At 37.4% G+C, this 27965-nt stretch overlaps 3 protein-coding genes across 3 annotated transcripts in view; 2 read left to right on the forward strand and 1 right to left on the reverse strand.

The window, feature by feature from the left end:
- The first annotated feature begins 127 nt into the window (after window positions 1–127).
- On the forward strand, window positions 128–3759 carry Nmd3 (60S ribosomal export protein NMD3). The gene is made up of 12 exons (XM_078185192.1): window positions 128–320; window positions 471–605; window positions 678–828; window positions 892–1026; window positions 1091–1199; window positions 1274–1424; window positions 1496–1638; window positions 1709–1860; window positions 1938–2053; window positions 2122–2304; window positions 2374–2585; window positions 3629–3759. Exons 1-11 carry the CDS (start codon window positions 280–282, stop codon window positions 2579–2581), a joined length of 1524 nt encoding a protein of 507 aa, XP_078041318.1. The 5' UTR covers window positions 128–279; the 3' UTR covers window positions 2582–2585; window positions 3629–3759.
- Window positions 2851–13681, reverse strand: Epg5 (ectopic P-granules autophagy protein 5). Its single transcript, XM_078185190.1, has 29 exons — window positions 13326–13681; window positions 12880–13110; window positions 11660–12805; window positions 11187–11591; window positions 10900–11122; window positions 10665–10837; window positions 10461–10601; window positions 10237–10397; window positions 10003–10132; window positions 9385–9929; window positions 9099–9327; window positions 8735–8962; window positions 8483–8646; window positions 8231–8416; window positions 8048–8171; window positions 7447–7968; window positions 7227–7369; window positions 6968–7145; window positions 6698–6895; window positions 6506–6637; window positions 6204–6440; window positions 5946–6129; window positions 5306–5865; window positions 5064–5233; window positions 4773–4981; window positions 4468–4713; window positions 4193–4409; window positions 3924–4133; window positions 2851–3845 (listed from the first exon to the last, which is right to left on the reverse strand). Exons 1-29 carry the CDS (start codon window positions 13344–13346, stop codon window positions 3494–3496), a joined length of 7665 nt encoding a protein of 2554 aa, XP_078041316.1. The 5' UTR covers window positions 13347–13681; the 3' UTR covers window positions 2851–3493.
- Window positions 13682–15105: 1424 nt separating this feature from the next.
- Window positions 15106–27965, forward strand: part of LOC144473263 (uncharacterized) — a 31597-nt gene continuing 18737 nt past the window's right edge. The window contains exons 1-2 of the mRNA XM_078186977.1: window positions 15106–15204; window positions 15288–16513. Of these exons, the coding sequence (XP_078043103.1) occupies window positions 15461–16513 (1053 nt within the window). The 5' untranslated portion in view covers window positions 15106–15204; window positions 15288–15460. The remainder of the gene's footprint in view (window positions 15205–15287; window positions 16514–27965) is intronic.

Here is a 27965-nt window from a genome sequence, read left to right on the forward strand (position 1 = left end):
TCTCTTTCTAAACCAACTGCGCGAAGTTGGATGCAAATTAAAATGGTGGGGATGAAAAGGCTCATGTGGTGAGACATCACTGTACATATGTCTATAGTACACACATATAAACGTACAGTGATCACAGTGTAAGTGCAGCAATCATTTGTGACGTTCAGACTGCACATGGTCTGAAAACGTGATATGCACGTACTTTTTAAGGTTTTGATACATTCAGCCTACTATTGTGTCTAAACAATATTATTTCTATAATACTATATTTATAAATATTTTGAAGCAATGGAACTTTTACAAGATCCTATTAGACAAGATGCAATGGTGTAAGTATGGTTGTATATCAGACATAACCTTCAAAATATATATTAACGTTTTATAAATGATAGAATATTTATTAATTGAACAGTTCCAAAGCTTTTCTTTACCGTATATACATTAATGCTGTTATAATTTAAGATATAAATTTTTTATAGATTATGTTGTATTTGTGGTACTGGTATCCAACCTAATGCCACTAACATGTGTGTAGCATGTTTACGGACACAAGTTGATATTACCGAAGCCATTCCAAAGCAGGCAACTATCCATTTCTGTAAAGGATGCGAAAGGTGAAATATTTGATCTTGAATTAACTTAGGTGTAATTATTGACAATGACATAAAACGATGAAATTTTATCAGATATTTGCAGCCACCTAATGAATGGATTCATGCAGCATTAGAGTCCAGAGAATTGTTAACACTTTGTTTGAAGAAGTTGAAAGGTTTAAATCGTGTTAAATTAATTGATGCTGGATTTGTCTGGACAGAACCACATTCAATGAGACTAAAGGTATTTGTAAGATAGTAACATTATTATGATGATACCATTGCATTATCTTATAATGTTGTTCAGGTAAAACTAACAGTACAAGCAGAAGTGATGAGTGGTGCAATTTTACAACAAGTGTTCACAGTTGAATATGTTGTAAATCATTACATGTGCGACGACTGTCATCGGACAGAGGCAAAAGATTATTGGCGTGCCCTGGTGAGTTCTATAAGACAATAATTTCGATATGTTTCTTCATCTTTTAATCATAATCTATTGACAGGTACAAGTTAGGCAGCGGTCCACAAATAAAAAAACGTTCTATTACTTGGAGCAATTAATTTTGAAGTACAAAGCACATGAAAATACATTAGGCATAAAACCTATTCATGGTAATAGCTAGTTACTAAAATCTACAACTAGAAGATTTTCTGAAAGTTACTAAATAAGTTGCAAATTTTATTAGAGGGCCTCGACTTTTTTTATGCGAATGAAGCAACAGCACGGAAAATGGTTGACTTCCTCACAAGTGTAGTACCTTGTAGATACGATCATTCCAAGAAATTAATATCCCATGACATACATAGTAATATCTATAATTACAAATTCACATACAGGTAAAATATTTTGAAAATTTTACACCAAATCAAACAGTGGTAATTGGATAATATCTTTCTTTATTTTCTAGTGTTGAAATAGTTCCAATATCAAGGGACAGTATTGTATGTCTACCAAGAAAACTAAGTCACCAATTGGGAGGGATAAACTCAATTTGCTTAGTATACAAAATGACAAATGCTATTCATTTGATAGATGTAGGATCTGGTCAAAGTATGTGACACATTTTTAACATTTTTTTATTTCTTTTTTTGTGTTGTATTAAATATTATTATTGCAACAGTTGCAGAAGTAAATTCTACACTCTACTGGAGACACAGTTTTAATAGTATTTGTGACCCAAAACAGTTAGTAGAGTACACAGTAATGGATATTGAACCTATAAAATTGAAAGACAGAAAATTTTTTCCAGGACAAGGAACAATTTCTAATAAAGTATGATATATTTTATAATTTTATATAATATAAAATTATAATTTTATAAGATTTTACAATACAGTTTTTATTTTTAGCATGTAATAGCGGATGTATGGTTGGTTAGAAGCTGTGATTTGGGAATTAATGAAAATTTAATTCACACACGTACTCACCTTGGTCACATACTCAAACCAGGCGATGCTGCTTTAGGGTAAAAAAATATGTGAAGCTTAGTAGGGAAAAGGCACAAAGCTTTGCAATATAATCCTTGTTTTATAGGTATGCAATTAGCGACAGTAATATCAATGATAATAATTTTGAAATGCTGAATAAAGATTTAGTACCTGACGTAATTTTAACAAAGAAAAGTTACGCAAATGATAGAGCAACACGTCACAAGTTGAGAGCATGGAAGTTGAGACATATGGTTCAAAATGGAGAGAACATGAATGCAGATAATGCGTAAGCAGGGACTAAAGACTTAATTTTTTCTGATAATAGAAAGTTGTAGTATATTTTTTTAAATTTCAGTGATTATTACGAATTTTTGGAAGAAATCGAGGAGGATCTGGAGATGAGGCAAAACATAAATATCTTCAGGGATCGCACGAAAACAATACCAATGGACTCCACTAATTTAACTGATCCTACTTGTCCACAAATTACTCTTGAGGAAATGCTTGATGATCTCGTAATCGATGATGTTCAAATACCTGAAGTTGCTGAAAACTTCGAATGAAAAGGTAATATTGTTTTTCAATAAATTTGATTATTATAAACTTCAATATATACTTTATAAACAAAAATATATCATTCACTTCGTAAAAAGTTATATTCGAGAGATTACGAGAGAATTTTTAAACTTCAAATATTCGTTTATTTCATCAATTCTATTTTTATTTAGCAATAATAAATGCTCTTTCCATATTCTTGTAAATTTAAACGGATTCATTTGGCTATGTGTGCAGGAGCGCGAAAAATGTTTGAATAGTTATTGTAGGCGGAAGATAAGTTTTAAATATGATTATTATTATTATAAATCACAAGTAAATAACAAAATTGGAGGGTACATATTTTCAGTTGACCTTGAATAAAGAAAAATAATTCGAAGTATAAAAAATCAATTTATATATCAAATTACTGTCAGTCCATAATTGAATTGGTCCAAAACGGAGAATAACACAAAGGGCTTCTTTAATGAAATATTTACTTCGAGTTTTCAATTACAAATAGTAGGCCTTCGAATTGAAATGAAAAGTTAATGGCAGTATCATTATCCTAATTTCCAATCAACAGATAATATAAGGAACTCGAATGTTATCAACACTAATTTAAACAATATCATATATTCTCTATATTTCTGATTAAATATCATTAAAGTGATAAAGCTATAATAATAGTGTCAATATCACGTATACATAAATATAAAAAATAAAATTTTGTATGTTAAAGGAAAAGGAACATCTTTTTTTTGTTTTGGTTTTCCTTTTATAAAGTCACAATTATAAAATTATAATTCAATGACTAGATTCATATAAAAGATGCTAATTTATTTGAATTATTAACTTAACTCTCTAAGCAATAGAACATCTCGAAGGATTTGTGTGTGTGTTAAAAAGCAATTTGATCATGTACAATTGAAAGACCACGGCTAATCAATTAGAACGTGTAAATATCTTTGATTGTAAAGTTCCGTTGTTAGCACACCTATAATTGTTACTGCATTGTGTATCGAGTTGCCAGAGTCTCGTATCAATCTGATCGAGCGTTCTATATCTCCTTTCAGTTCTACATATTGTTTGTTCAACAAGAGCCTTTCTAAAGTCTGCATAGCTTTGATGGCCTCTGTGCTGGGTCGAATATCCATTGAATCCGGATCTGCTGTTCTTACCGGTGCTACTCCAGGCGAGTGAGGATTGTATCTCACCAACTGTTGCTCTGATTTTGATTCAGGTAATTGTGCCAAACAGTATACAGCTATAGCTCGACTTAAAAATTTGCACCTGGATAATAAAGATTCTCTATTAAATATTAATTCTGCGTGATAGTCTTTTGAGATTAAATCAATTAGTCTTGAATACCTCACAGACAGCTGATTTCCTTTCTTAAATCCAATAGCTCCCAAGATATCCCAAGTTTGTCCTCCGTCATCAGCTATTGTCAATAACACACGTGCTAAACCTTTAAGCGCTTTAACAGCGATAACAGTAGTTTCATTGTACTGACATTGTCTATACACCAATTCGCAGGTTTTGGCCCATAACAGAGGTAACTTTTCCTCATTGCTATCCCTAATAAGTTAAAAATGTCTATAACTGACACCATAAGTCTTGTAAATTTGACTACTCACGTTGGCCTTATAGCAGAAATCCAATCGACTAGATTTATAAGATATTCCCCCTCTTCTTTGATATTTTGGCATAATGGTAGTTGCTTAAGTAAGACCGAGTACAACGTAAGAATCCTTCCTTCAGAAACCAGCACTGTGTCTAGTGCTGGTTGTGCCGATATCGTTGGTTGCAGAATGGTTAAAACTGAAGCCCATGTTGACTGCGTTTCATCAGACGCTGCAATAAGTTTTAGATAATCCTTGGCAAACGATGGTTAATTTTTTGTCTTATTTACCATTAAATTTGAAATATGCTTCCAACGCAGCTTCCATTAACTCTCCAAGTATAGATGACGAGGTAATCGTTGTGTTTATAACTCTAAGCACAGCTATGAGAATTGGGTTGCTGGCTGACCTCTTCAATAACCACGAGGCCCAACTGGTGCGCAGGTACTCCATTAAAAGTTCACTTTGATTAATAGTGTGAAATAATTCTGTTATCAATAAACCGGCTTCCGCGGTTTGCTGTGACTCCGGAACAGCTGGAATGTATTGTCGCTTTTATTAACAGCTCAATTATCAAATGATATTGTCTACTCACTGTTCGTGATAACAGCTTCCATATCATCTAACATTTTTAGTAATGTATTACTAAACAATTTTGGATTTGTCGATAACAAAGATTTATATCGAGTTGTACAGCTGATCAATAACTTTGCTGATGCACGAACATACATCTGTTTCTTTTTCAAAGTAGTCGCATGAAAGTTAGTTACAAAGGGGCTGTATCCTGCTGACACCTTTAACAGGCTGTAAATTTTAATTTTTAATTAGCTAGAGTGCATGTTCCCTTGCGATTGTTTGCTACACGGAATTCTCAAATTATGCTTACTTATTCACGGCGATGTCTATGGGATGACACTGGTCACTATCCATATTAAGAATAACTTTTGGATCACAGCTCATAACATGCCAATTAATAACCGGATCATATGCAGTTGCATCCAATAAATGCCACGAAAATTTTTCGATTTCATTGATTAACTGAACTGCCCTCTCATTCTGAAACACAACAGATTTTAAGCAAATAATTAGGTTTGATATATTAAAACAATTGATAAATTCACTCCATACCTGTCTAACATTCGGTTCGGTAGACAATTTAACTAATAAATTTAACAAACAAACATGAATTCTTGCTATAATTGGAAATGGTTGAGCTGTCACAAAATCATTTATCCAAGCTGACCAATTAATGTTTATGAAGATACTCCCAAGGAATAAATGGCACTCTGGCAAGTATTGATCAATAACTTTTATCATCAGCTCTATGTCATTTATTCTTGGATAAAAATGGTCCCATGGCAATGACAGGAAGTTTCCATGAATAACACCCAGTATGTGATTCTTAACAGAAGCGTGTGCAAAATTGGTGACATAAAACTGCCAGACGAAACTTAGGATCTTGTCGGACGTTGGCAGTGTGTCGATAATGAAACGAATACATTCAACAAACATTGCCACAATTTTATTAGCGTAAGGACCGTCTGTAATGATCCATGGCAATAAAACAGATCTGTCGTCTGTAAGTTGCTGGATCCACGCAGCTGTGGGCTCTTTTAAATTTCGTGTCCAGTAAGGCGTGATCCACGGTGAATACATATCGCTTAATACAGGCCACATTTTTTCACATACTTGAAACAATAAGTTAACATTGTTATGTTCATAATATTTATATATAGAATTTGATATATAAAGAATTTGATCAGCTCACATTGGACTCCAAAAGAACCTCTATCAGACTGAAGAGTGAGCACAACCAGAGCATGACCTACCATGCCAAGGAATACAGTCAATGGTTCATTATACACCCTGTACTTCGGATACAATCCATATAGACCGTATTGTAAGCGTTCTTGCATGAAGTGTTTGCTTAATAATATAGCTGTATCGAACATCTATCACGAAGTAAATAAATCAATGAATTATATTACAATTATTCACAGCATTGAATATATCAATTTAAATATACCTCCTGCCTGGAGAGTAACCTTTGTTCAGTAGCATAGTGACGAATATCATCCCTAATTTTACATGCCTGAATGGAAAATGAATTTTTTGGCTTGCCACTGAGAGTCCCTAATAGATCTCGCCAAACATCCAATGATAAATTTTGGCTTTCACTGCTCTTTAGTACAACGCTTAAAACTTCACCATAGTGTTCAGGGAATTCGTGTAGTAGAACTAGTCGTAAATGGTTCCTAAACAGCTGTGGGAGGATACATATGATTCAGATCAATTAAACAAATCAGTCTTACTAAAATACAAGTGTACCTCGTGTAATATTAATTTTTCTTTATCAGGATTAAGGCCCATATTACACAAAGCTCTAGAAACCAAATCTATAAATGTTGATCGTTCGCTTAGCTTTGGACGTCTATAGTTCAACCAACTTCCTATATCAAACTGACAGAAAATAGGAGCATTTATTATGAATGTAACATATTGTTATAATAATGACGTTACCTTCGATAACAATACGAAACATAGGTCAACATTCTTTCCAATTGATAGTTCAACAACTGTTTGATACATTTGTAAAAACTTCGATGCCCCACCAGCAACAGGTGTAAAATATGGTCCAAGTAAACTGCCAAGGTTTGGTCTCTGCATTATAGTACTTAACAATTGTGGACCTTGACTTTCCTCTCCACTGATAAACAACTTTTCAAATATTGCGTTTCAATTAAAATTTGTTAACAGTGCTATTCATGTGGATTTAAAGATTGCACCAACCTGTCCCAATTTTTCTAAACAAGTTGTAATAAGCTGCTTCGTCGGTGGACAGAATGCTGCCTCCTCCGTGTAACATTCTATGAGGTAATAAAACAGTGTAACACCACTATCTTGAATTTTATACAGCATTGCAGTGTTTTCACTGGTCTTGCTTGAAATAACTTCGTGCTCTAACATTCTGCAGAATGATGATGAAAAATTGTTACTGATTTTCGTTTTTGTTTCGCATATAGCTGTGAAAGGGATCCAATATACGTACGCAATTAAATGGTCTATAAATACACATCCTTGAGTAACTTTGCTAGGTGGTGGTTGACTAGCCTTTATCAACAAGTTCTCATATTCTGCTCTGTTTTGAGTTACCATGCTGTCAATCCCTTCACAAACATGCGCTTCTAATACCTTAGTAACCAAAATATAATATGAAAACTACATTGATATTGATAATTGCTATACACACTAACATTCATAATTCCTACCTTACTTCTAATTACTGCTGCGCCAGCACAATGGACGGTAAGCGGAGTTCTTGGCCTGGACCGTTTCTGATTCGATGGCACTGAGTCACATACAGCATGCAATGTTATCTGATTTTCAATCTCTCGATAGAGCGTAGGCACTAACTCTAAGAAATTACAATCCACAGACGTGTGCTCGGAAATCAACAAGTTATGTGTTTGGGCGTAATCCAATATAATTTTAAAGTACGGTCTGACGAAGTCAATGGTCGCCTTGGAGTTATACAAAATATCTGTGGGTATGTGGTTCAGGATATTTTTAAAGCGGTTTAGAGTCGGTGGAGGGGCAGGATGTTCGTACATGGAGAATCTTTCAAAAATCCTTTGCAATGGATCAGTTATGTCTAAAAATTTGATCAATATATTCGTTGTGTTCTGGAATTGATTCTCTTGATCTCTATGACAGTAGCTCTCCCATTCGTGTACCGCTTTCCTTTGATTTTCTTCAACTGTCCCATAATCAACGTATTCCAACCACGGTGTCTAATAAAAATATCATAAAGAAAATTGTGTTTTCGTACGTTCGTCGAATAAACGAATATTCAGTTTATTCAGGACTTACCCAGTCCTCCTGCACCAGTAAAATTAATTTCTGTGACATGTATTGCTTAGGCAAAGCTGATAGGTAAAGACCTGGTTCCTGTAGCCTTGGTTCCTCAAGCCATAGACTCAATGTCTTGTAAAATCTACAAAAATGTACGTAGAACAGCTATTCTCTAAAGATTATGATTTTATTGTTACATACTTTGCTGCATTAAAATAAAATGTCCGCCTCTCATCAGTAATCGGTTTTCCATCGTCTAAATCTCTTTCTCCTTTTTGCTGGATGTACGTAGTAGTGTCGTGTAGTCGCTTTTTGATTTTCTTCAAGTAACTTAAGTTAATCATGCCTTCGAAAAACTTTTCACCAATCCCTCCATGATTACCGACTCTACAAGAAGAAAATATAGTGTTATTCAGGCATTCAGGAGATTAACTTTCGTTTTTTAAAAAAAACCTTGTTGTTGATGGAACTCTTGCAAGAAATAAGGCGAAGAAATTTTGCCATAAAAGAGGAAGAATCGGATGGCCCATGGGAGTGTCTAATGCTTGTGAAGACCAACGATATATAAAAAGCTGATAGACTGGAAATGGTTGCATTTTTACAGTCGCGCAAGCTTTCTAAAAATAAGATCTTAAGATTAGAATATTTGGTATTATTGTATTCACGACTGTTTGACATTTATAAATCATTTCTTTATGAAATTACCTTAACGGCTGTGTCCAACGATATTTTATTCTGTGTGGACAACTCTTTCAATATTTCACGCCACAGACCAGTTTTAATTTCTTTGTTGTATTGTTCAACCGACAATACTTGATAAGCGACCCAAACTGATTGTATTTTGCCACTTATGATGCTGGCTGAATTTGAAGACCCAGTTGCCCAGTTTAGAAATGACCCAAATGAAGCCACGAATCGAGTGGGAGCTGTGTTCTACAAACAATTTATTAAACCATTGAACTTTCATATTCTAGTCAAATTTGTTCGAAGCAACTAAAACATAAATATTAAATAAATTACTATAATGATAAAATACATAATAATCAACGAGTTATATAAAATGATATACAGTGTGAGAGACTGTAGATAGCGTGTTAGCGTCAATGTGATCGAATCTAACAGAAAAGAGATTCTGGAACAAGGTATCGATTGCTGCTTTTGCTTCGGCATAGAAAAATGAGGAACTAATCACAGTATCCATCAAGTACATCACGCTTTGGTCTTTATTCCAATCCGGTACAAGCACCAACGCATTCAACCATAAATAAACGAAGTTTGTTGGAGTTTGTAAACCATATCTGCAATAATTAATCAATGAATTTGATCAATTTAATTACAAAAAAACTGCAATTTACCTTTTATAGTTACGCAAATGTGATTGTATCATATTTGAGAAATGTTTTAGAATCGTTCCAGGAAATTCTGTGGCTATAAAACTTTTTGCCATGTTCATGTAGGATCTATCAGCCGTAATTAAAGAGACAATTAGACTAATAAATTTATCGTTTTTTAGCAACGAGTCAACGCAGTCTAAGAACAATGGTACGATATGATGTAAGCATATAAGTACTTGTTCGTATTTATAGTGAAACTGTAATATCTGTAATTGGCTAAAACCCTTTAAACATATCAAAGGTAATGAATGACCCCATAAGGTCATAACTGTTGCCACGTAGCACGCGATCGGTTGCTTATCAGCGACACCAAAGACCAAAACCTCTAAGGACGAATCAGTATCCATGTCAGGTACGTGCGCAAACGCTTCTGCTGGGTTCATTAACGTATACTGACAAATTGTCTCGGTTTGATCGAGTTGATGTAACTTGAGTCTGGTGATCACATCCCATGCCCAGAGCGAGAAAATCTGCTCAGCATTTTGTGTTCTTATCATCGATGAGACCTACGAATTCCAATTCAAGATAACAAACGTATTTTTAAAATGAAACATTAATATTGTAATTAAAAATTCATACCTGTTTAACACTTTCTGACAACAAGGACGCACTTTCAACTGGAGGTTCGCGCACATACTTCATTGTAAGCTCAACAATTAACAATGCTATACGTCTGTGTAAATCAATTGGAAGATGTAAATTACCGTCCCTAAAACAGGTAGATAAAATGAAGGAAATGGCTCAATAGGCATAGGAAAGATGCCTCTAAATCAAATTGATTTGAGTTCAAAGGGGAGTTAAAAGTATCTTTACTCGTTCAAGCCCCAATTCAAGTGGCTAAGAATTAATCGAGCCAAATGATTTTCAGTCGACGTTAACGGATGTTGATGTAACCATTTGGAAAGAATGTTTATGTCTTCTTCCTGTGGAATCCACTTGTCCAGTTTCAGATCAGTGAATAAATACAAACTTAACTGGAAGTTAAAGTTTACTAGATATGATTGCGCTCTAGAGAATATTATGAAATCTAATATTACCTTCCCAACAGATTCAAAATTATCATTTAATTTGTGCAAGATATCCGACAGAAGCGATGGATATTTGTTAATTAAATTTGGTAAAAGAGACTGCGCATCCTTTGAGCAAGAATCTTGCGTCTTTTCACTGAGGAATCCAATCTATAAATTACGGTCGCGGTAAAATATTTCAAACTTTCATACAGGGCAATAGACGATACATACTTGAAACAAGTCAATAGTTGTAACTCTAACAAAGTCGTAGTCTTTGTTAATTCTTGCCATAGCCATATTGGCAAAAGTAGTTAAGAGGAAATATGATTCATCTCCTGGCATGCTGCATAATTTATCTTCAAATTGATTACGAAGTTGTGGACTATTTAGTTTCTCTTCCCAACCTGTTGGAATTATTATAATATTAGAAATTCAAGTACATGCTAATATCTATATTAGCACATACTTTGCACGTCTGCGTTGATTATCTGAATATCAATCTGCGTTGAATCGGTATGCAGAATATAAAAAATTTGCCATAAATTATTCGTGGATATCAAATTATATGGAACAGTGGCTAAATATTGCCATGCACCCAGCCGACGTGAGGAATATATGCAAAGAACTGCTTTCAAAAAGAAATAATCAAACTCCAATTGCAGCCTCACTAGTGTTGATTTATCAGCGAGCTGTAAAAACAATATTTTGCATTACAATATAAAAATATCATTAAGTGTCATAATGTGGAATTACCTGATGTTTATTGAATTCCTCCCATTGATCGCTAGCGTATTGCACAATGTCTCTAATTAACGCACAAAGCCGTTTGGCTAATTGTCTATATCTTGGAGAGTCATAGGTCTTTAAACCTTGTTTTAGAATTTTAATGATAATTGTAAAGAATGCAAATAGGCGTAGCATATGATGATCAGTAATGAAACGTTCGTTTTGATAGTATCTATCATTCTGACACTGTATGTATAATACGTGTTGAAACATTTTGTCGAAAGGAATCTGATTGATTAGTAAAATAAGATCATTTTCATAAAGGTTTGCACCATTGTTGGCTATGTCTTCGTCTTCCTCGCCCTCTTGATCTAATAGTACCCACATTGTATCATCCGGACTGTATTCTGTGTCTTGTAATGAAATTTGCACCTAATTTAAACAATGCATATTATTGTACTTGTGCAAAAATCATCTATAGCATAATATGGAATATATACCTGTTCAAGGAATTCATCACGATCTTTTACCGGCAGCAAAATAACAGCTAAAGTAGCTACTATATGGTTAAGATATGGATCATTCAGTGGAGATGTACTTGATGTAGTGAAATCCTGTGGTATTGGCATCTGTACATAATTGCGAGCCCAGTTCATCACACCACCAGGACATCTCAGAATGTGATTTAATATGAACAAATGATCTTGCCAGTTTGCCACTCGTAGTAATATCGCTATCAGCTTTGTAAGCCACTCTCTGGAGTCCAACACGAATTTTCGATCCTTCAACAATTTTCTTTGAAAATAAAATAATATAGTTATGCACATTTTGATCTCAATTAACTGTGGCATTGTTTGCGAAGGAGTCTGCACTGGCACCAGGCTAACTTGTGTATTCTGAGAAATGTTAGTGAACTCCTTGCAAGAGACACAGATGCTCTGTACATAATGCTCAATTTGTAATTTTAACAATTCTGCTTCATAAGAGTACAATGCTTGTGTATCGTACAACATTTCTTTTATTGCTGTCAGAGTTCGAGACAGAGAGAGCAATGCTTGTTTATTAAAGTGAGCAGTAAAATATTCGTACGTAGCGCTAACTGGATTACCATCCTGACATTCTCCCAATTCCGTAACCTGTGCTTTGTCTATACACCATAATTGCTTCTGTGTTTCTCTGCACGTTTTCTTTAGCGTTTCCAACTCGTGCGAGTTGACGATCAAATGATTTCTCACGCGAAGATATTTCATTAAGAGCTCATATAATCTATGTTGTTGTCTCAGTGAGTTGCTTTTAAGCTGAGCTTCTATGAATTCTGAAATGAACATATCAATCAAACTTAGTTCCTGATTATCATACAACGATGCTAATTGGCTTGCAGTGAATGGTTTAACTTCTTCTAAAGCAGTCTGTGCACTGTCCACAGTGTCTGTTAATGATGTCTCCTCTTTTGTTTGATTACCACAACCCAGATCCTTCAAATTCGATGTGACCAATGTAGATCTTGGTAAATCAGAAATTGTAGCTGTATTATTATCTGTAAGGGACTGAGATGTCTCTGCTTCTATCATAGAAATTGAAGTTGTAGCTTCATCTACATTTTTGTCTAAGATGTTTTCCAATGGTGCTGAAGCATTAATTTCATCCTAAAATTTTTATAGATTAATAAGATCTTGATACAGATATTTACAAGTTCAAGATATTCGGAAAATATAAATACATTATCATTTGTCACTTGTAAATTACATCCTGCAGCTAGTGCAGCATTTTCTTGGTCATATATTTCTGAGTCAATGGCAGCAAAATGTAATTCACTTTCCATATTTTCAATGCCTTCACCCTTAGGATAATGTGTAGGCGGTTCCCCAAACAAACATTCAAACCCTTCCAATGTTGGAGCTTCTGGTATATCATCATCTATAGTTAATTGTTTAATTTTTTTTCCTTTTTTCTAGAAGTATGAAGTATAAATAAACATTATGTCATATTAACCACAAGCCTATTACTATGCCAGAATTTTAAGGGAACTTTGTACAACTTAATATGCATATAACATATTTTTGTTATTCACATCTGTAGAAATGTTAACAAAGCATATTCCTTAAAACCTGGGACAGTCTACATTTGACAACTGGGACACAGAGAAGCCAAGGAAACATTATTTACCTCTCGCTTTACTAATTCCATGTTTGACAAATGTGGCTATGGAAATGCATATAAATTTCAAAGCAATTGTGTTGTGGACACAGCTAAAGCATGCGAGAACAGTGTTTATCATGAAACAAGGAATTTTTGTTCTGTCATTCCGTCTATTGACATCGCAGATCGTCCGAAGTCTATTGCGTTTTCCTGATAGTTTATCACGTGACAAGAATCACTGGTACTTAATATATTTACTGATTGTCATGTCATCCAACAATATGTTTACAGCTTGTCGTTTATTGCAGCGTTTATTTGGATAACACGTCGTTATTAAAATTTGTATGCTTCCATAGAGAGTCAAATAATAGTTATTCCAAGGTAACAAGTTGTCAGTTACCTACTTATCAACTGAGCTTCGATTATAGAAACTTAAGATTCATATGGACCGTAGACAAAGTATTAGAGTAGACTGGACACCATGTACAGTTCCGTGTCATCTATTCTGAAATACCGACATTGCTAAAAACCAGAATAATTGATGAACTGAAATAAATTATTGGCTACGTATAATGAAAGATATGGTATAAAGCATATTGTATGTGCAGAACAAGAATTTCTTGTACTCAAAAATTCAATCATTGGAAGATGATCGAAGTTTCAGTAAGAAGCCTAAATTTCTTAAATATTAACGTACATGGTATAATGTGATATAACGCGACATGGTAATTTCTACAACAAAAATCTACGTGTTCCACTGCGTAACTTTCAGTTGATAAGGAAAGTTTCGACATGGGTATGGTAATAGAAAAAATACGGTGGGTAACTCGTCTAGGTTCCTATCAACGACATAGATTCTTACGTCACGAAATTGTTTTAGGTATTCCCTCTATAACGCTCCTCTTCCGTGCTTTGCTGAACTTCGCAAAAGTCTGAAGTTCTCGTAAACGGTTCCCTAAAAATATTTTAAGAAAAATGGCACACGTGCAGTGTAAAATGTTCAGAATAGTTTAAAAGAGTCTATTTAAAAACAATCTGCTAATTGCATGTATGTATATCGAGATTAGTCTTCATCTACAATGTATCTTATGTTCACTTTAAAGCAGATTGAATACAGTCCCGAAGACAATATTTAAAAAAGGACAATCAATAACGTTCCCATAAGATCGTATCGAGACATCGTATTCTAGAACGTTTAATCATCATATTTTTTGTAGCTCTTTTTGTCGAAATTGCTCGAACATTGCGTCAGAGTGGCAAACAATTCAAAAACGTCACCGACGGGCTCAGTTTCACCGACCCACCAATAACTTTCGAAAGATCAAAAGTGTTCTCACTTGATCTTTGTCTATATCAAAATAAAATGATGTAATTCAAAAGATGTAGGTTTGCAATTTATTCAGATTTCAATTGATATTTAGAACATTCATTTTTCCGCAATCAAAATTCCGATTTGAATTATTGTTCGTCCTAAAAATCTACTTGAAAAATTATTATATATTGATATTATATATTGAAAAATTATTCAAGAATAACATCTCTTTGGTAAATTTTTTTTTTTTCAAAAACATCGTTGAACAGACTTAACATTGTCATAAGCGCGCTCAGGGCGAGAGAGAATCAAGAAGGTCTCCCCAGCAACAGAATCACGTGAGTGAAGTGGCGGCCGCGAGAGGGAACAGCGTCGCGCGCAGGCCCGAAACTCTCCGGCCAATAGGAGTGCTTGGCAACGAGCGGCGGGATGAGACGAGCACGCTGATTGGCCGATCGGTCCTCGTTGACTGCACGGTGGGGCAACGGATAAACAGATTTCAAAGTTCTCGAGGCGGTCGTCGTGGACGGTCACACGGATCGGGTGCGCTTGTTTCTTCGCTTCATCAGACAGTGATCCAAATAGTGATTGAAGGTGGTAATCAGTCTGTATAATGTCAATCTGGAACACACGCATCGACTAAGGGCTCTGTCACGTGCTGACTTTTTCGGTTTTAGTTATCTTTTCAACACGAAGAAGTGACTTCGATGTTGTCTGCCAGTTTCCCGCGCGACGCACGTGAGCATGTCGAGAGGGGAGCGTGGTGAAACTTTCGGTTTGTCGGGCGCAACGAATCTATGAAACGTCAAAACTAATATGCTACTTGACAGTCTAAAGAATTGAGAGAAAAATGAATTCGATGGAGAGTATAAACATCAGCGAGACGATGCACTCGAGCACCTCGCATGACAGCGTCGACAGCGGCTACCAGACGCTAACTCCTCACTCGTTTACTCCTGTGATCTCGGGATGCAGATCAAGGCTGTCCTGCATCTCCTCCAAAAGGCATCACAGGTCTAGGGTTGACCCTTTACAGTCCGAACGCACCCAGAGGTACAAGCATAAATTAAACCAAACGTCGGAGAATTCGAGAAGAGATAGTCTGCTGGATCAATCGAGTTTGTGCGACAATTATGAATCGATAGACGATAGTTTGGGATGCAAACGTAGAACATGGAAAACCACAGTGCCTATAACCCCTGCTTCGAGGCTGCATCTGCTGTCACCACCACCTTCACCTGCTGTACCCTCTTCCTCGTTTGTGGCATGCGAGCCCATTGAGGAAGATGTAGAGATGAATCTAGCCGTTGTGTCCCAGAGTACTCCTCATGCACCTAAACCTAAAAGCCCTGCACCAAGGATCATTGTATCTCCAAGTTGTAGAGCAGCCAGTCCTACCTCTGCTGACAATAATAAGCTCAGCCAGCTTTCCATTGCAGATATCAAGCCCAAACGGCTAGATTTCTCTCAGAATGCCTTGTTGCATCGTGCCAGAGCAACTCCAGATTACACTGGAAGAAGAACAGTTGATATGTTGGCACTTTTAGGGGATAAGAGTAATCATTGGAGGACAGTATCTAAAATCCTCTCCTATCTTGGGCCTCAGGATCTCTGCTCAATTAGTATGGTGTCCAAGACATGGAGGAGAATTTGTAACAGCGATTTCAAGGCTAATACTAGAAGGCTGACTCATATTATACTCAGGCAGAATGCAAAGGAGAATTTGAGAATTGTAAAGAAGGACAAGATGGAGATGGGTCTTCAAGCCAGTCCAAAAAGTAGGTACGCGAAGAAGGGATGTTTATTGGAGGTGCAGAACCTGTTGAGGGTGCCAAACAACCAACAACGATCTAGCAGTCCCCCAGTTTCACCCAGCAAAGTAAAGTTCCACTCATTTGTCAAGGTAAGTGGAGATCTGTTTAATATTTCTAATCCAGTTGCAGTATAATTTTATTGCATATGATTATATGTATATAAAATTGCATTGAAATCTTATTTCAATTGCATTGCAATTTAATTGCACCAATCAGTAATTAAATTAATTAGAAAGTACAAATTGTATAATTTAAATGCTGGTAGTTCTCTTGAATAGAGGATAGGTCATAATGTAATTGCCATAATATGTAACTGATATTTATAATTATATCAGATGCACATAACGTGAAATTTAGCTCACAGTTCTGTATACGTATAGAACTACACTTGAACGGCTCGAGTGACTTGTTTGTATTGATATCTGACGGTTTATGGTTGGTGGTGTAGGGTAGAGATATTTGAAACCCACGGTTAGAGACTTTGTATCGCGATCAAGATCGATTCGAATCGTTGGGAATAACTGTAGACAGTGTTTCAATTAAGCAAATTCGATTAGCATTAAAATTGTTCATATTGAGTAGAATTTCGGGCCAAAGAATAACGCACGATAAAAAGTGATTAATTGGCTCAGGACAATTATTAATAAGCTACTTTCTCCATAATCGACAATTAATGATCTACACTGCCAAAATGTTCAATGAGGAATGTAGCAAGCAAAGCTACTGAAACCTATAATTAGGTTGCCGATTTTTTTTCTCCCTCTCTCTCTCCTGACGTCCATGGTGCCCATCAACGATTGTTTTTTTCGCGGACAGAAATTCGGGGAATAATCATGCGGCTGTAATCATCTAGCCCACGGTTTCTTTGAAGTGACCAGTGTATACACTAACGACCAAAAGTTTGTAAACCGTTTAAACAAATTTTCGAAAATTTTTCCATTACTCGTTAAATTTTGTATCTTGCCTCCACAGGCCAATTCCTTGTAATTCTCATTCACGCCTGAGACTCGAATCGTTTTGAAACCAATTAACCGGAACAAGAAAATTGAAAGGCTAAAAAGTTCACAGAGATTCAAATTGCAAAACATACGGAACGGTGCAGGGTCCCGATATTGGTTCAATCGCAAGTTGATTGAAGAAGCCTAATATTTATTAACCAGAGACATCACAATGCCGAAACTTTTGAACGGTAGTGTAGGTCTTCCAGAACTAATTTGCACAAGATTGAACTTCTCGAACTGAAGATAATTGTTCTGTTCGTGCGATCACCTTCTTGACATTGATTTATAGTGATTTGCTCTCTGAAACGCCGCAACTCGACCACGTGACTTAGAATAATTTCAGTGTAATGAATTGTGAGGATCATTTGAGCATAATCGCTTTGTTGTAATGGCTCCCTACCGTTGCCAAGGGAACAATTTAAATAAGTAACATATTACTTATTTAAGAAACGCAATTAATTCCGGAACTGAAAAAACCATCTTGCGGATCTTTCGTATTATTATCCCAAACGGATCCGACAGTCATTTAAAATCGTAATAACATTTCGGATTCATTTCTGATCCCCGCATATTCGGGGCAAAATGTTCCCTCATTCGCGAAGGTGAATTAAGCGTGTCTCACCTTGATGATGCGAGCACAAGAGTATGCATTTCTCGTCGCGATACCAGTAGATTGCGGGGCAGGTGGCGGCTTTGTTACAGCTCCGCGATAACAAAGCCTCTCTTTCTCCCTCTGCCTCTCTTCGTAAGGAGCGAGAGAGCGATGCTAGGATAGTCGGCACTTCAAGGTCCCTGTTTATGTGCGCCATGATAACAAAGTACTCATTTAGTATCTTGATCAGAGGGCGCTAATGTGTTGCAAGTATCGCGCGAATTCATTTATCACGCCGGCAAGTTGCGCTAACATTAGTTCCTCTTGCTGAACCTATTCTAAACAAAATTAGTATTATACTTGGTGGAATAGATCTGTAATAATGTCTCCATTTGAGACATGTTGCTTCCACTGTGTACAGTGCTTTGGAAGTAGTAGTTTCGTTGTTCTTTGCACGCAAAGTATCCCGAAGAATTCATTTTTACTATTCTCGTTGTGTATAAATACAGTGGACTTCGATTATTCGAATTAAAAATTGACAGTTAATTACTTTTTATTTTCCATAAATTATTCATCGTTATTCCTGGGAATAATCAGATACCTAAATGTTAAAGATCGAGGTTCTACTTCATGTCGAAAGGCGTGGTCTCGTTGTTCCCACTTCGTTATGAGTTCAGAGGGGGCGTTGCCTCGCAGCCCTTGGCACGAACGGATCCGTTGCAGTGCCCCGTGGGGCAACTTGTGTGCCATAAATATTTGGCCAGTATAGCAATAATTAAAAATTAATTTGTGTGAAGCTGTCGACACCGTGTAGGTTCTGTTAACTAGAATGTTAACAAATTGTGAGAAAATATTCGAATTGCCGGTCGAAGAGGGATTAAATAGCGGCCAAAATGAGACGTTATATTAATCGATTTAGCATAATTGACATTGAACCGCGCTACCGCGGTCCCTGGACGATGCCGATCTCGCCGTTCACCTCCACATAAATATATTTTGCGCTCTCGCGGAGGTAGCGCGTGTTAACATTTTCATACAGACACGGGGCCCGTGTGGCCCCGGGGTGCGTTCCCCAATAAAGTAAATCGGAGGATCGATACGAAGGGAGAAGTTAGGTCCTTCTCGGACCCTTCTCTCTCTCCGTAGCTACGAATCTTTGGCCTTTGCAGCCGCCGCTTCGCAGCCCTCCGGCAAAAACCGGCCGCGGAGAACAATGCGAATATATTACAGTATTCCGTGCGCTGCAACAAAGAACCAAGGGCCTTGCCAGCCCCTTTGTCCTTTTTACGAGGCACGCCGAGTTCGAGCGACACGGTAAATCGGCTCTCGAAGCCATTACCGCGAAAATCGACCAGAAAATTCGCACAGGCCGTTACGACTCTCGGGAACAAATTCTCCCACCCCCGCGGAATGCAATTGGAAATTCACGAAGGTAAAGGTTTCCTGAATATTTCTACCCTAAGTTGTTTAAATAATTCTTCAACTCTCGATGTCCCTCCGACTTCCATATGTTTAAACCGTTATCGTTTTGTGAAAAATGGTCGGTTGATGATGCAACTAGGCTTGTTTCAAAGGTTAAACGCTTTACTTTTAATTGCTTTTATAGTGCAACCCTATACAGTTTTTTTTGTAATTGGAAATAGTCGGAAATGTGGGAGGGGTTCGGGGTGAATAATATTTTGGAAAAGGTTTCTATGTTAGTGTCCTCTTCGGTGCGAAAGAATTTTAATTAGGAAAAGTCGCTTAGGTCCGCGAAAGTAGAGAATTCAAGCTTCAAAATTTTTTGAAGATTTTTTTGTCGCAATGTTATGGTAAATCGAATATTGCGAACTTTTCAGGCGACGATAACCCCTCAGCTTCGGTCCAAACCTTGGCCAATCTATGGGATGCCATAGAAAGTCGTCTCGCGGTGAGAAATTCAGACACCAATCTCTTCGTGGTTCCCATAACTTTTTTCGCTTTTTTTTCCGTAAGGTTTCGTTACCAGATAACTGAAACACCCTGAGAATTTCGCACGGTGTAACTTTACACGTTTCAAAAGATCGCGTTCTGGCACCGCGGTTCACGCAACGGAAAAATTCCATGAAATTTTCGAAATTTGACGCTGTATAGTGCACGCAAAAATTGTTTCAAATTCTTGCGTCATTTCCTTGCTATTTCGTTGGCATTTTTCTTTGCCACCTTTCGCCATTTTCTTGGCATTTGCGGCGCAGACGGTGTTTCCAAAAAGATCATTTTCCCGCGATTAAATTAATCGCAGTTGTTCTAAGTGGCTGGACAGTTTTTGCTGGCCATTTTTTATTGTCCCTCCGGAATCAAAGATCACGGGATAACCCCCGACCCTAGTTTCCCCGGAATCGTGCGCAAAGGAGGAAGAGCTCGGAGGGAAAGGCGAGCGTCGAAGGAAGGAAGTAGTTGCTTGATAATTAGCAACGGCCAGCAGAAACCGTTGAATAGCTTTGTAAGATGACAGTTGGTGCGGGCGACTTCCTGCTCCAAGGAAGTCTCCTTCCAAGTCCTTTTTCCGGTGGGTGCCTCGAAATTTCCACCGGTGACACGGCCAATTCCGCTCAGCCGGATCTCGTTCTTACCTTTGATCGCGCGACCCACTCTAAAACCACCGGTCGTAGTAATTAACCATCTCTTCCGAAAAATTGGTCACCATTTTTTTACCATCCGGCATACTCTACTGAACGGTAAAAAATAGTTTAAGCCTAATAACTATTGCAACACGTCTCTTAAAAAATTGACAGCCCCACAAATCTCTCGATTCTCCACGTTTTCGAATATTTTGCTGCCACGATTTCGAACCACAAAATCGAGAGAAATTCCCTAGCATACTAAATGTTTACTGCAATCCAATTGAATATATTTTTTAAGCATATTTAAACATAGTCTCTGGAGTGCGTGTATACAAGAAGTTCGTCAAATTTTCGATTTTTATTATTTAGTTTAAAACATAGGGGTAGTTTTGAGTAAGTAATAGAAGTGCGTCTAATTGCAGCACCGTTTTGCGTGCAGCAATTGCACCAAGCGTTTATTGCATCCCGTGGATCGTGTACGGGGGGGATTGCAGCGATGAATGGTTGATTGAACGAATTCGCGAGTCCAGAGACGATAAGATTCAATTAGGTAGCTAACGATTGCGCGATTGCATTTCTAATTGAAACGGAACGCATCTTGTGCAGTCGCAACGGAGAACGCATTCGCTTCTCCGGAGATTATCTGGCGGACTGTACGGTACACCGTAACCGCGTGTTCTGCGGAGCTAGGCTCATTCACGGCGCTCATTTTGCTCGCTTTTACGCGAAAAGATATCTTGCGCTCTCCCTTTCGCCGACCGTTACCAGACCACTTTACGCTTCATGAAACACCGAGAAACAAGCCGCGCACCTGGCCAGCTGCTACTGGGTCAATACACGTACCTGATAATGCCGCTGCGTCGTTTCCCGACCATGGCAAAACCCATGAAACCGACAAAATTGCTATACCGTTTCTATTTGCACTGTAACGGACTATCGGCTCTCTTCGCGACTCTTCCGTTCAACACCTCGCAGTAAATCTACAAAAATACCTACCATATCGCATATTTCGTCTTATCGATATTCAATGGGAAATGCGTTTCGTAAAGTACGGTTTTCTCTGTCCGCTTGGATCTCAAAATTTTGAGAAAAATCTAGGGCGTTGCAATTAACGTTCGGTATTCTAGGGAATTTTTTCCGATTTTTTTTTTCTTTGGAATCGTGGCTGCTCGAATGCGAGTTTACGACGCAGGATGCGCGGATTTCTGCGAAATCGCATCAGGAATGAATGACCGGCCGCGGTCAACGACAAAGACGACGCAAAGAAATAATAATGCATTCATGAAATTCAAGATGGAGGCGCATTTGTAGGCGAGACGTAAGCACCATCCGATACGAGGCGCGACCCCTGCAACCCAATGAAACTTTTATCGTTTACAAAAAGGATAAGCGCCGCATGAAACTGCTTGCAGGATTTCGCAGAAGCCGCGTGCAGAAGTCCCTCGAGGACGTATCAGGTCGGGTTTACAATGTACATTCGCGAGCCGATAACGTTGGCCTCTCGAGCTGCGATAGGAAGTCCGTTGGCACTGGAATCTCTAAACCAAAATAATATTTCATAGAGGAATTTTTGATTCCACGCTTTAATTCTATTTCGTTCTATTTTATTTTCCTTCCGCTCCATTTCATTTTCATTTATTTTATCACTCTTTTGAGTCATTTTATTTTTGATAATTATTCGTTTCTCATCATTATTTTAATTATTCATTTTTAATTTAGTTATTTTGAATAATCGGTCATTTTGTAATTAAAAAGAGAGTAAAGATAGATAAGTTTCTAATAAGATGTTATATCGACAAATATTTGGGCGACTTGAATCTGCGACGCTACTTTTTTGTTTAATTTGAATGAAGTATCGATAAAAGGGTCGAGAGATCGATGGTATCGAGATCGTGATCACAGTCTTTGTTCTTCGATGGCTGTTGGTATGTAATAACGAGCACCCGAGCGCTCTCAGGTCCCACGATTCCCGGAGCAGCACAAGCGCAAAAAGACCAGGAATGCTACGATACCTCTGTAAACGCATGAAATCGCGCTGGGGGACCGCCGTCATTAAACAGAAAAACGATTTAACAGTCGGAAAATTCAAACAAATATCGTAGGTACGTTAAAACGGTTGTCCTACAATGTAGTCGCATAGATAACTGAAACAGGCCACTGTAGAAAATATAGAAAATATTTGTTACAATCTCCGAACTAAATCTTTAAATTACGTACTTTTTAGATTTTTAATATATGTTAGAATATAATTTATCACTATTTTAACAATGGTAATTTCGAACTCCCGAGTAAGATTTATTAACAATATTGTTGCCGAATGAATTGAAAGGGATGCTTCATCGGTTTCGTGCTCGAAATCGTAAATTGCGGTGCGGTGCATCGCGTTGCAACCTGCAATTACCGTGCATCGACCCCGGCCCGTGGTTTCGGGCTTCTAAGAACAATTTTCGAGAAAAAAGAGTGTGTCTGGACCGCGATAGGCCCATTAAATTGTACGGGCGTGCCCGCTGAAGAGAGAAATTGCCTCGTGCATCGCGCCATCTTGGAATTGTGCACAATATATTTTGCGTGAAATCTCCTGTAACATACTACGAAAAATATTTACGGATTTTATACGTAAGTAAAAATGCTGAACAGAGCCAAACGTTAAGTAATAAATACTTTCCTTCATTTTTATTTAATTACTTTATTTTTGTTGCACTTTTAACTGTGATACAAAATATTTTAAAAATAATTGCAATCGATTCGAATAATTGTATTAAAGTGAAGAGTTCGTCTGGATATTTTTTACTGGGCGAATGTTCTAAACAATTTCTTCATGCTTGAGTAATCCTGAAAAACAGTCGAATGGCAGTTACTATAGACACCGTAGACAGACGACAAAGGTATCGGCCACATGGCCAACATCGAAACGACAGCTGCAACGGTGTGCCTGCAGGATAATCACGCCGGAAGAAATATCACGAGTTGCACCTGGTTCTGGTAAATGGAAATGCAGCCGCCTCAGAATCAGTGCATTCCACTGAAAATGCAATCTTACCATTTTTCAACATCACTAAAACTAAAACAATAGATATTGACAAAAAAAAATTAATAAATTGTCCAAAGATTTATTCAGTAAAAATATCAATAAAAGCCAAATTAGCGTAGCTAAATGGAATTAAATATTTAAATGTTACATATTATAGTAATATATGTTATATATTATAGTAAATATTTTATTAAACTGTCATTCGATAATTTTTTAGATATTGTAAATAGTAGACATTTTGTGGAAATACGTTCAGTTCAGCTTCGATGCAAGGAATACGTAAATGGCAGTATAATAACGGAGAATGGTTGCTTCCCGTCCTCTTTCATGGCAGCCAGAGAACCCTATAGAATCTTCTGGTTTCCTCCCTTGCGGTTTCGAGTGTCCTGTCCCTCATTCTTCAGAAAGGCCATGGGACGGTGCACACCCTCGCCTCTCCTAAGCATCCTAAACGGATGCAGGTCAAATTTTCAACCCTCCAGATGCGCAGGATGGCTAGCTACATCCTTCAGAAAATTTCTACGAACTCTGCATAGTTAGCAGACGTGTTCCTTCGAGCCCAATGCAGGCGAACTAAATTACAAAATTTAATTCAAGGTGCTTTTTCTCAAAGTTGCTTGAAAAAAATATTCTGAGCAATTTAATGACATTTTCTTTATAATACAAAGAATTATTTGGGGCAATAATATTGAATAGGTCTTTGTATATCTTCCTACAGATTTTAATTTTACAAGATGATTTTACAGAGTTGTATTTTACATAATAATAGTTTAAAAAAATAAGTAAGAATAGTAGCTAGGATAATAATTAAAAATACTGGGGACCCATGCTCCAAATATTTGTGCAGCAGTGCAAGTAAAAAGAGGGTTGCACAGCATGCATAGGACACATTGTTGCGCGCACGTGAGCACCACGTGCCGATCCCTTGTCATCCCGAGTTTTCTTTTTAGACTTTCCTAGTCGTCCACGACTTTTCCTTTTTTCGGTATCACCTGCTTCCTCTTATCTCGTCAGTGTAATCATCCTCCTGTGCCTCTTCCTTTTGTTAGCCTCCCTTTGTTTATCCAGTGCTTGTTTAAATACTGCACTAAACACTACAAGTATCCTACAGTTCAAAATCAATACTCCTCCGTTAAGGCACTCTTTTCTGCACACGCTACTAATTCATAATTTGCAATTTCCCATTTATTTGCACCAAAAATAAACAATGCCCGATTTCTTTTATCGTTGCTCTTACGAATTCGCGGACGGTGTAGCTAAAAAGCAGACACAGTGTGTCGCCTACTTCCGGCGGAGATACGAATTGAGTCCCCGGTTCTAATCTCGAAGGATGTTATCTCGCATAGTAACGGGCGCGGAGAATTACGCGTGTCGCCGTTGCAGAAACCCTTTCACCCTTCTGTGAATAGATAGCAACGACTCTGCAGACTCATGATAATCCGAGGTGATGTTTCGTATGTGTGCAAACATCCTTCGGTGCAGAAAACTCTTCCAAAGATGTCCACCATCTTGTTCGCTTCAAAACCAAGCCGGCGAATCTCAGTTTATTCAATTTTATTAGCTTCGTTTATCACATCATTTTGTTACTTTATTTTAATTAATTTAATCGTGTCGTTTCATATCGACGAATGTTATCTTATTTTTTCCTTTCGGCCAGCTGTTCCTCAGATTTTTCTTGGTTTTCTTCGTGGATATTTGGTTTCTATCTCTCGTCGATCCTGCTTACAGGGTTCGAAAAGCAAACCCATGGGATATAGGGGCAGCTGTCGCGCATTCCTGCGTCCCTGTCTCGGTATCTACCACGGGTGTCCCCCGCCCTTTACGGGCCAACCACCGGCAGCAGCCCTCAGCTTTTCCCTTTCATTCTGCCGGCATTTATCGGCTTTCCTTCTCATGGATACTCTTGAACGATGTCGGGTCGAATAATCAGCGACCCACCGGTTGGAGGAAACTTATGGGAAACACTGGACCCCGGTCCAGAGACCCCTTGATGCACTTCTTCAATGCATTTACTATTTTCTTCGTTAACTCTTCGCTTCCTTATTTTTTTGTATTAAAACACAGTATTTGTTATTAATACAGTAAACATTGTGTTCTATAGATGATAATAAAGGTGTAAAATTTATATGGTGCACATAGTTGCAAACGGAAGTGACGTAACAAGATCTTGAATGGAAAAGCGTCGTGGCGCATTCGTATTCAGGAAAGGGCCTAGGGAACATTGTTGCAAGCCACGTGGCTTAAATTCTAAGCAGCTGTAGCAGCTACAACTGCGTAGATGTGTCTTAGTTGTGGGTCCCCCTTTTATCTTTGCTTCCTTTCTTGTTAACTAAGCGGTCCCGGCCGCCTCTCTTGAATTCTCTGCTTGCTACAGCGAGCATGATCAACGGAAACCCTCTTGGGAACAATTTTCGAGCCGATCTATACGTTTTAAGCATTGGAATCTCTCTGAACGTGATCATGGTGTTTTCACAGCGTCTCAATAATGTTGGTCAGAATTAAACAGCATTCGGATTTTGTTAATGAGATAGAAAAATTAAATAAGAGGATATAAATATGGCGAATATTTAATTCACTCTCTAATCTCATTGATTCTTAAATTTTGATAGTACTGTTATATAGGTTGACAATTGGATGACAAAATTGTCAGATGATAAAATGGTAACATTGTCAAATGATAAAATTGTAAAATTGGCAAATGGTAAACATGGTAATTTTTAATTGTTTATCGTAGATACGGCAGAGAGCGAAACGAGAAGTTCTGGCGCTGACTAATTTGTATATATGTGTATAAAAGGGCACTGTTGAAAAATGAATTGAACTGGAGATAAGACGGAGGAGATATTCTGGAAAGCGAGGGTGGCGGCGTTAGTGCAAAAGGAAAAAGAGAGAAAGCGTGAACAAAAACGTTTTCTGTGGACAGCTGGCGCTGCGGCGAGGTTTATCATTCTAAGCAGGGGAGGTTTCTCTCGGTTCTCTTTCATGCACTCGAACTTCTCCCTGCGTGTGTGCACCACTCTTTTGCCTCGCATTGTGCTGCATCCACTGCCGCCGAACCGTTCTCATTCACTAGTACGATAACAAATAAAAACACATGATAAATCGTTCGACCGTCCGAAATTGTTTTCTTTACCATCGCGTGGTATAAACAATATTCCATGGCGCTGCATCAATATGGCCTCAAATCATGTCCAATTTTCAAAATGGTAAAATGCCTTTTACACTTGTTGAATTTCAACAAATAAGTTGAAATGCAAAAATCAATCAAATTATTATTTACCACCGAATATGTTTAAGATGTGAAAGCATGCGATGGTTTATTGAATCTCTTCTGATCGTTATTGTTTTTGTTGAATTGATTCGTGTTAGTTACCTGAAATATCTTAAATGAAAAGGACGTATTTTATACCTTTCTTTAAATAATTAAAGTTCTGATTAAAGTTCAATTTATAGTTCTAATAGTGTTTAATAATTAATTATTCCCATAACAAATTCATAATTCTAATAACACTATTCTACTCTTTCCTGCGCCAAAAATACGGCTTCAATTTTTAAAATAATAACAAATGTTCTACCATATTTTGGAAATTCTAGTGACAGTAAGAGAAATATTTTCTTATAAAAACAAAGGAAATGTCTTTGATTTCAGTTTTTATGATGTCTCTGCGTCTGTTGCTTTTATAATTTTCATTGACTCTAATGAATGGTAACATTTGTTCGGAGAAACTGCGTGTATGTGTGTTTGTCACCCTTTATCGGGCCACAATTTTATCTATGGGAGCTCGTAGAAAGGGTCCATTGACGGACACCGCTCATTCGCTGTGTGTCTTCGAATTAACAAATATTAGAAATTGATATACTGTGTGTTCTCGGTAAACAGTAGGAACTGTGTCTCTGATACGGGAAAGACATGGGGGAGGGGGCTGTGAACACTGGGCTGATAAAAATAACAATGACCAGATAACTTCGATTGTGATAGTGATTCCGTAGACTTTACGGAATTCCCGTTTGGGAAAGTATAATGAGGCCGTTTGTTGGAAGAAAAGGTGCCCATTGACATTATCCAATAGCATCTTTTTACTCACGACGATACCGAGTGCATATATGCATCTACATATCTTTAAAATACCTTCCATTCTACTTTGCTTAATTTTATTTTTATATCACATTGTTTTCTAGTTATTTTCCAGTTATTTAACCTGACATAACCTAATACAATGCGCTTTATCGCATAAGATAGAAATACTATAAGCCAGAAGATTTATTTCAGATTTCCCGTGGAAGTGGCTTCGAAAGGATTAATAGTCTCGCGCAAAGGGTTAATAGTCTCTAACA

The sequence above is a fragment of the Augochlora pura genome, chromosome 7 (genome assembly GCF_028453695.1).
Source record: "Augochlora pura isolate Apur16 chromosome 7, APUR_v2.2.1, whole genome shotgun sequence".
In the NCBI taxonomy this organism is placed as follows: Eukaryota; Metazoa; Arthropoda; class Insecta; order Hymenoptera; family Halictidae; genus Augochlora; species Augochlora pura.